This window comes from Oculina patagonica, chromosome 11, assembly GCF_052425735.1.
Source record: "Oculina patagonica isolate OP01 chromosome 11, crgOcupat, whole genome shotgun sequence".
NCBI classification, from domain to species: domain Eukaryota; kingdom Metazoa; phylum Cnidaria; class Anthozoa; order Scleractinia; family Oculinidae; genus Oculina; species Oculina patagonica.
The window spans coordinates 1,305,674-1,315,968 of NC_135768.1; the positions used below are offsets into that span (position 1 = coordinate 1,305,674).

General features: G+C 40.1%; 1 protein-coding gene across 1 annotated transcript; it reads right to left on the bottom strand.

Annotated features, from left to right (window-relative positions):
- Positions 1–569: 569 nt before the first annotated feature.
- On the bottom strand, positions 570–9,788 carry LOC144631178 (uncharacterized). Its single transcript, XM_078489584.1, has 7 exons — positions 9,610–9,788; positions 5,515–5,825; positions 4,777–4,878; positions 4,264–4,389; positions 3,472–3,744; positions 2,424–2,807; positions 570–1,793 (listed from the first exon to the last, which is right to left on the bottom strand). The coding sequence occupies exons 1-7, from the start codon at positions 9,720–9,722 to the stop codon at positions 1,528–1,530; spliced, it is 1,575 nt and encodes a 524-aa protein (XP_078345710.1). The 5' UTR covers positions 9,723–9,788; the 3' UTR covers positions 570–1,527.
- Positions 9,789–10,295: the final 507 nt, after the last annotated feature.

The following is a 10,295-nucleotide window of genomic DNA, read 5'->3' on the forward strand; positions in this document are numbered from 1 at the left end:
GGCTGTCAAAATGCTTGCGTCATTCACCGGAAGTGATTTTTCACTTCCTAAGCAACGAGCGAAAGAATCCGTCTGTGGGTAATCACACACGATGTGGCGCGCGCTAGTGTTATATTTTCAAATCCGGTTTTCGCATTTGTTTTCACTCCCAGTTCGCTCAAACTTATCAACTGCAATGAGCGACGATGAAATAGTGTTCTACAACTATTTCTATTAAAATAATGGATTTGACTCGTGAATTAAGGCTACCCAAACAACTGCGTCTTTAAGTACTTTATATATTGGCTTTAAATGCAATTTTCTACACTTTCTTTCGGTGAAATCTTCCTAAATACCACCTGGATAAAATTTAGTCAAGAAAAAAGTAAGGTTGTAAATTTGTGTCTTTTCCCTCTGCGTTCAAACTAATCTCGTAAAGCAAAAATAGATAACCACTCTGCCAAATTTACGAAATTTCACCGAAGGAAACTCGAGGAAAACTTGACGAAAGTTGCTGCTTTTGCCCCATATATTTGTAACAATTATGTCATCAGAATAGATGACGTCAACGCTGAAACCACTAGGCTTGCTTACAGTGTTTATTGGGCGTTTAATGTAATTTCATGGAGACAATCTACAAACTCACAATCTTTGGAAGATTAAACAGCATTACCCGGATTAAAAAATCTATTATGTGGAGACAGACACTATGATGACTATGACAGTAAAGTGTCTTGAGCAAGAACACAACACAGTGACCCCAGCCAGAGCTTGAACCCGGACCGCTCGATTCGGAGTCCGGCGCGCTAACCATTAGGCCACTGGGCCTCCCAGAGTTTTATTAATTATCAACGGAGAAATAATTACAATAAATGCATACATACAGTCAACTCCAGCCTTGCGAACACCTCGCTATTACGCACACCCCGTTACTACGAACAGAGTCCCGAATAGAGGCCATTACAGACAACAATTTTAAGTCTAGAAGGTGTACATTATAGCCTGGGAACTGACTGTATCATGAAAAATAAAACTTTGGACAGAAAATATAAACTACTAATACAAGGTATATTATTGCTGCGTAACTTACAATATACTGCAAATGTGTTAATGATGAATTTACAGTATTGAGCCGTTCGCTAATTGGGAAAGGGAACTGTGCTTCACGCGCGAAGGACTAAGAGAACGGGACTGCTCGTAGTCTAAAGCAGAAAGGCAAAGATAAAATGATACTTCAAGACTTCAACAGCTCAAAAACTACACTCTTTGTGCAGTTCATGCATACGTAGCTTATACAGCATGTACAGGGCGGTATCACAGGACACTAACTTGGCACAGGTATTCTTAGTGCTGTGTCGTTCGTTAACTATTTTCTTAATAAATGATTTTTAAAGCTAAAACTTGGGCAAATGATTAAATTAATCATTTCTACCTTCTCTTCATACGATCTTTCAAATTTTTGTCGGTCGTTGTTTATAATTATATACGAAAAACAGCTGACGAGTAACATTTAAGTTCTTTTATACCGAAAAGGTCTCTTATTGTTTTCTATGGTTTGATCTTCATCTCCGATTTCGTCAAAAAGTATTCGTAGCCTGTCCAACTGTGCCACGTGATTCCTGCTGCCAAGTGGGCAGGATCCGTGTCGCTACCATTGAGGTAGAGACCGTTAAGACTCGCTTTATGGCAGACACCATGCCACCACCCGCTCTTGAATGTCTGAGCGCAGTGGTTTTTCCAGTCGTCATTGTCTTGGTCCACTGTTGAGAACTTACTGCCGCTTTCAAAAGAGAATGAATCACCCGCGTCTCCATCTGTAAAGGAAGAAAAGGTAATGGCTTTCTGCCGGAATGTAAACTATGTAAGCCATATAAAACTGAGAGCTAGACAACAAGACAAACCAGTTTTCCGTGAAAAAAAACAATCAGAACTCAAAACAAAAACAGGTTATCATGAAAAAAACGTTTGGTTAAGCGGCTGATAACTACAAACGGAGCTGTTGCTGGAGAATTTTGAATGTAGTCTCAACATTTTCCTGACAATTATTTTCCACAGCCTGCGGCCATATTGCTTTTTCTGAAGACGTCGCCACATAGCCAGTTTAGGTTATGGCCCGGACTGACAATGAACCCTTGCGGAGGGATACTCCCTGTGCGAGTAGGTTTCGCCCGAAAGGAGTATCTAGCTTCCTCAGGCTGGTGCATGGCTGGTGCAACTGTCAAATGACTCAGAATCTAATTATGACTGAAAGCTGTCATTAACACTTTCCTGTCCAGACGTTCTAAGGGAATATTTAGTTCCCTCCGCAACAAAAGAACAAAAATGGTTCGCTTTTTGTTGCGTTTACTTCGAGGGTAAATAAAGTATTCACTTCACTTCACCAACTCTTTGAGAAATCCCGCAAAAGGTCACACAAGGGGCTATAAAGGGGACTAACTATTTACCTATGTATTTGCCAGATGTCATCAGGTACTTCTGGGCAGCACCTGCGACCGTAAATCCTTGATAAACAGCAAATCGTCTCCTCCCATCCGGCGCTCCGAGGTCGAAGCGAAGCGTGACGGGATTCTTAGCCAGCCGATGGATCCTGTCCAATCCCAGCCAGTATTCTCCCGTCACGTGACCGAAGCCATTTTGATACTCGACCCATTTCCGATCGCTAAACGTTACCGAGCCATCGAAACGCTTCTGAAGCACTGTCCAGCCTCCTCCCGCTGTGGTTTGGTCGCAGTAGACAGGAAACGAACCGAGGCCGTCTCCAGGGGTGATGTTATATACCCCGCTGACGGTAAAACCCGCGTTGTAAAGATCAGTGCAGTTGGCATAAACTGGTAGAATAAACAAATACAACTTTGTCAGTTTTAAATGTAATCGTGGGATGCGCAGTGACCTAACGTGACGGTTAGGGCGCTGGACTCCAGGTTTGAGGGCCCGGGTTTGTTCCCTGGCAGGGATCATTGTGTATTATTTCTATTCGCAAGATATGCAATTTACTTTCACAGTGCTTCTCTCCATTCAGATTTATACGTGCGCATCGGAGAATTAAATGCTGGAGGGAGGAGAGGAGGGACCTGATGACAGGCTAACATCCCATCCAAGGGAAGTAGAATACTACTAGCCTCTTCAGGCTACTGAAAGTGTAGAAAGTTGCCGGCCTAATGGACCACAAGGGTCTTCACCTTCCTATAAATGTTTCTTATTATTTCGAGTTGTTTTTTTATCTCTGAGACAGTTTACTATAGCAAATTTTAATAACGATCTTGGATTCGTACATTTTAGGAAATCGTTTTTTTGGTAAATTAAAATTTTGCACATCAATGTTAAAAATAGACTTTTTGTGTTACGATTTCTGTTCAATGACGTCACTAAACTGAGACGTCGGTGTGGCGTCATACGTTCTTTACAATGACGCCACTAATCTGTTTTGCGGTGTCTCGTCATACTTTTTAAAATGACGTCACTCAACTAAGACGTCTGTGTGGCGTCACTAACCTGGTTGAGTCGGAATCGGAGTCGTGGTTGGAATCGGAGTCGTGGTCGGAATCGCGGTCGTGGTCGGAATCGAAGTCGTCGTTTGTGAGGTCACGTGACCATTCCCTCCTCCAAAGCTACAATTCTCAAGTTTTTCTTGAACAGCGTTTAATTTTTCGGACATGTTTTTCATCTGAGCCCACAAGTCGGTCAGCTGGCTAGTGTGGTTGAAGATTTCTGGGAGCAGGCGCGTGTTGTTGAGAAGTTCACTAACTTGGTGTTTGTCTGGAGTTGCTTGAGATGGATTGATAAGAGATTTTTAAATCGTTAGTAATACCATTTTTGAAATACTGTTGAATCCCTAAAACTTGAACCTTCAAGGGAATTCCGAAAACGAAAAAAAGGATTGAGTTGTATCGGGGAGTCTAGTTATCAAGGGAACAATTAGTAAGTAAGTGACCTGGAAGGTAATCGAAAAAGGTTCGCGTTAGCGCGAGGTTCAAGTTATTGAGGGCTCGAGTTAAAGTGATTCAACTGTAGGTAGTTTTACAAGTCAAAATATTGGCTTTCTGCATATCTGTCCTGTTCTGTTTCCACAGTGCTGGCTTTGTGTTGAATTTGTTTTATTCGTGCTTCAAGTGAGTTCTAGTTCGCGTATCTCTTGATCTAGTGGGATCCCGAATAGAAACAACGCCTAAGTTTTCCATGCATCTTGTGGCTCTGCATTAAAACAGTTTGTATGTCAGAGCCATAAGATGATTACAGTATCTTATCAGATTCAAATATTAAGGGAAAAAACTCTCATCAACTCACCAGAGCAGTAGTGTGTCTGTGTAGTTGTGGAAGAAGCATAAAAAGTTTGAGTTGGTGATGGGCACACAGTGACCGTCTTGGTTGGTGGCTGCGCAGTAGAGACAGGACTGTTTTGACATTTGAGATCTGCAAAAGAATACAAGGAAAGTATAGTGTCGCATGTCGTAACAACATCTTTCGGCGTTGTCGGGAGTATTCTTAACTTGTCTTTCTATTGGTTAATTGGAAAATAAGAATGAATAACCATTTGAAAGCTTCTACGAAGATTTGCCGGACTTACACGGAGTTGAAGTCGGGGCTGGAGTGGAGTCTGTTCAGATCCAATGGATTGGAAAAGCCGAGAGCTTCCGACTACGACACCATCGCCAGTTTAAACTTGCTCAAAAACGACGGCTCATTCCTTTTCTATACTTACATTGATTCGAAAGTAAAATTGCGTTCCTTTAAAAAAATATACAATAAAAATAATAAACGGGTAATAAGACTGATATTTTGATTAAAAACACTACCTACCATTTGCATCTTTGCAAACATAGACCCTCATCCTCATGTTATGCGTAGCGCATCTTCCACCTGTGGTTTGGTCCAGAGACGTTTTTCGACCATTTGAAGTAGCTGAAATGTAGCAAAAACAGGTTGACAAATCTGAGGCAGCGTACAGCATTTGCTGATTTAAGAGGGTCTGAATGGGGTTAACCGACTAGCGACAAAGGGCGAAAAATATAACTGACAACCGGCAAATTATTAACAACCGACATGTGGAACCCCTCCCCCATTCCCATTCAGACCCTCGTGTAACACGCACGGGGCAACTTTATGATTTATGAAACTGCGTAAATCACTTATTATAATTACTCGGGATGCGTCGAGTCGTAAGTTCGTTAAAAACTGCTTAGATTTCATAACATAGCACACCCATTCCATGAAAATCGACAAAACTGTTTCTTGCACGTGCACTGAAAGCCGTTGTAGACACAAATATGCATTGCGGACCTCCTTTTACCAAGTACAGTCAACTCTCCCCTTGCGGACACCCCGTTATTACGGACAGGAGTTGAAGTCCCGGCGAATAAAGAATTACTGAAAATAACTCTCGCTACTGCGGACTTTCTCTATTACGGAAACCAAATTGTGGTCCCGAAGGTGTCCGAGTAAAGGGAATTGACCGTTTTCAGCTCCATAGAAGTTTTTTAGTAGCAGTAGCTAGCTAACATTTCAAGAATAAAGATATGAAGGCTTACTTTCAATTACCTATAAAGAAGTAATCTTTTCCTGGTTCAAATTCCAATCCATCAGGACCTACGGCGCTAAACTGCTGAAACACCATGGTGAAGTATCGCAGTTGCAGAGGAGTGTCGCACCTCAAAAGGATTCTGTTCTGATACTTGGAGGTGTTTACTGCGCATGTGTCATAAGCCTGTTTGTCCACTATCCACAAATTTTCATAGAGTTCCTCCATAGGAATACTTCCCTCGACAGCTATCGGGATCATCGCGGGATTCGGGCAAACAATTTTGACCTTGCTCATGGGTAGAACAGCTAGCGAGTAGTTGGTTTGGAATCTGCAGGAAATAAATTAACACATGTTAAAGCGAGGAGAAAAACAATCGTAAAAATTCCCTGCTTCACGATCAGTAGAGAAAGCTTTTCTGGGTAAATTGTATATACTAGTTATGCAACGCTTTCGAGTGGTATACTATGGAATATCCCACGAGTCACTTGTATTATCTCGGTATACACACGAGCCTTTAGGCGAGTGTGTATGCCAAGAAAATACAAGTGACAAGTGGGATATTCCATATTATTATTCAACACATGCGCGCGCTGCCCATATATGGTCAAAATGTTAACGATATCTGTCATCTGTACATAACAGATATCCTGCGATATTCGTAGGTTGCAAAGATTCGTCCGAAATCTTGTAAAGCGCTGCACAATTACAGTTTTTCTATGTGCAAAATGTGTTTCGTTGACAATTTGTTGAATAATAAAACAATTATCCTGCTCAATCTTGCGGAATATCGTCTGATTTTAGCCAACTCGGCCTACGGCCTCGTCGGCTAAGTATCAGGCGATATTCCACGCGATTTCGCAGGATAATTGTTAAGTATACCACGAGAAAGTGTTGTGTAACTATTTTATACCATGCCATAGAAAATACGCTTACTAAATTTGGTCGAGAATACAGTCGCAGCGCACTATGAGAAGGTTGGGTTGAATACCGTCGAATATACAACGGCTTTCCTTTATTCTGATTGGCTGTATTTTCTATGGCATGGTATAAAATGCTGTATAAACGATTTTGACCTTTGAAATCTGCGTGAAATAAATTAATACAGGTTAAAGCGAGGAGAAAAATTATCGTAAAATTCCCTGCCGTATAGGCCTATACGGCAGTATCAGGCGAACAGAAAACTCTTCTGGATGAATTGAATAATGCTCTTGTGACCATTTTTAACCCGAAAACCTTCTTCAATCGCTGTAGTCTCTCACGCAATATATGGGGATATATGGGGATGGAATGAACTCGTTCCGGAATGAAAGTCATTCCGGAATCATGTAAACAGGCCCTAAGTAAAAACAGGGCTTGCTTGTAGGTTAATGAGTTCAGGACTTCGTTTTATCAACGTAGCAATAGTCCTAGTTGGCTTCAGGCAACTGACACATTGTCGTTGGGCGATCGCTTAAAAGATTCTGTTCATTTCGTGCGATTTATTAATCCAAAGAGAGAGGATGCATTCGCAGGTCTTTGAGAAAATTGGTCTTTGTTTACGATCACCACTAGAAACCGACATGTTGCGTGTCCCTGTGTTGTCTTTAACATCAAGATTGGGCTTTGGTTCCCAATGACCACGGCACGAACAGAAAGATTTTTTTAGTAAATCAGACTTTTGGACAAAGCGATATCTTCAATTCGCCGATGACCCATTCTTTAGCTAAATATAGTTCTTAATAAGAATTCAAGTAGTCAATAAACCACTTGAAAAACTTATAGCCGATACAACTGCTTCTGCGATTCAGTGCGCGCACTCGTTCGAAGTGTTATGTTAATTCTCGGTTTATACAAATGATGAAGAAAATCAGTCATATAATTTAGTTAAGAAAGAGAAGGAAAACTGAGCAGGGATCTTCCATACTAGTACTTTACAAGGACAAATTACTTTACAAATGCTGATAAAAAGTTGCGATTTTAATTTTTTGTTTTGTAAAGAGCAGCGTGGCCTAGTTGTTTGAGCGCTGGATGTGTAATCCGGATGTTAAATAAGCACTTTCCTTCCCTTTTACTTTAGCTGCGCAGAATTGCGGAGCATTAGATATTTTCCATGAGGGTTTTAACTCATAAAAAACGTTCAATTCTACAAGGCAAATTTGTACGGGTTTATGGCGTAATTAAAATCTATCCTTTTTTTGGCGAAGAAACAAAGAAAGCTGAATCAACTGAATAAGCTAGGTATAGAACCGATAAACGAGCGAAAATATAGCCGGGCCGGGGATTACTTACATTGGATTAAGTGAAGTCCATTGTATGGAGGGATAAATGTGTATCGAAGACGCCAATACAAAGTTTAGAAGTAAAAATAATATCCGAAGACCGCACATTCTACTTCAATAAAAACACTACGTATATACTGATTAAAATTCCGTTTTGTTCGAGTTTAAATCTCATGACGTGTTTTAACACAAAGGTGTAATCTACGATACCGCGTTCTTTTTGAAGGATTTTTAATGATAGGTAACCAGAAACTCTGAAAAGTTTTTAAAACTGAATTCGCCGATGATTCTGGAAGGAAATAATGTTTGAATCGGTTCGATGTTACCATCCATGGTTACTCCATCCACTCAGTTTTAATAATTAGCACAATTGCGTGCCGGAAATGTGAATATTACTTATAACAACTTAAGTTTATTTCGTTTGCGGTACAAATTACAAAAGATGGCATATTTTTGCTTTCTCTTTCATAGAAGTGCATTTTGTAGCAGGAAAAAGAAGCAAATATTCTCTTCATTTGATACGAAAGGAATCCCAATAATGACATGTCTTTCATTTTTTTAATTCATGTAAAATGGAATATGAGAGTTTTTATGAATCTGTAAAATGAGGAAATCGTCTATCGTTTAGCACGTAGACATAAAACGTAACCATGACCAAACAAATTTTCGTTTTAATATCAGTTCTCGTCCTTGAACAATGCCATTAACGACGTCGATTTTAAACTCGGTAACTTTAAATCCGGGAACTAGCACCAACTAGTCGCAATCGGTGAAAATTGGAGTTTTTTTATTGATTTTTTCTCTTTTTTTGTTTTTGGGGGGAAAGGGGGGGGGGGGGGGGGGGGGAAAAAAAAAAACGCAGTGAAACGCCCGAACGAACAAACCAGTTTAGGCAGTTTCAAACTTGTTGCCGACCAATTTGCGAAGTGAAGTCTTTAGGATGAGAATTAAGCACTCAGAGAGTTAATCACGATTCTGGTGACCCTAAGTGATGGGGCAATATTTGTTGTCGAATGAGTGCACGTGCGCCTAACGAAATTCCTGCCCCTTATGTCACGGTAACTTCTGCTCTGTTGTTGAAATATGTCATAACTTGTTTGAACAACTGACTGATTGACGTTTTGGATGTCAGCTGATGTCAGTCCCATTGTCAGAGAAGGTTATTAGTTCTTATTAAAAGTGAAACACTATTACTTTTTTAAGTGGATTACATAAGATTTAATAAATGATAATCTACCAAAATTAAACTTGGGGCGTTTTAATCTATAGAACTGCTTGAAGTTAGGGTTAAAGTAAGTCAACTTAAAAGTTACTGAACGATTTTTAGAAAGAGTAAAGTATTAGCCAAAATGACCTGAGCTATTAAAATCGTGTTCTATTTGTTGATTATTTTCTGACAACTAACAACTGGTCGACAATAAACCTTACTTCAATCAAACTGATGAAACTAAATGACAAATGACTCGAAGTTAAATAGCTGTGGACGGACAAATCATATTTCGATCGACTAATACTGTTGTTGTCTAAATTTTTGAACCGTGATACATCTTCAAAGTAATGCCACTAAAAAGTATTTCATTTCACAAATTTAAAGCAAACACGTTCAGCTCTTTTGAACACCACGTATGTCTATTTTGAATTCCAATGCATCTCTGTAATCTTTCCAACACTCATACATGCGACTTTTCTGAAGCAGTGGCGTATGTCAGAAGGCATAAGAATCGTTCTTATTCTATCTATGCTACGAATTTGTTCATTCCATACAAAATGCATTAAAAATGCCTTATACACTAGCATAGAGAAGCTAAGCCGACACGTAATGAAAAATCAATAAAACTACATGAAGCAACTTACACGGGGTTCTTTGAATCCCACAAAATCGAAGGATTGTTGCGAAAGGCTCGCACCAGAGCGCTGCATCCCAGTAAAATTAGTTGGAAGAGTTTCAGTTTGCAAAAGTTTTCCATAGTTTTCTGCTTTCTTTTACTTCTGTGTTGGTGGCTTAGTCGTTTGTAGCTCTGCAGTACACGAATTTAAAGTAGCTTAGCTTTAATTTCAATAACAAAGATGCACTGACGCTTTCGCGTCAATTTAATATGCAGAGTGTAAACAGTTCTTTTAAGTTCAAAGCAAACAAAATGTCTGCTGTAATAATTTCACCTATTTTTATTCATTCTGGAGTGCACGTAATTGGGTTTTAAACGCAAAACCTGCTAATTATCCTCGGGGGGGGGGGGGGAGGGACTCCTATATGAAACGGACGGGGATGCTCGTCGTGAAAAGAACGGGTGTGGCTCAATCTTTTCTTGACCCCTAAAACATACCAAAAACCAAGAGAGGACAAAAACCTAAACTAAGAATAAAAAACTGAATTTGTATATTTCTTCGTGTGTAATCCTAAAGGACACCATTTTGACTAAAATTATTGGCGTTTTGCCCGAAACACCCTAAGCGAGACCAAAAAGCCGAAATTTACACCCCTAAGCGAGACGACGAGCATCCCCGTCACTTTCATATGCGAGATCCCCCCCCCCGGCAAT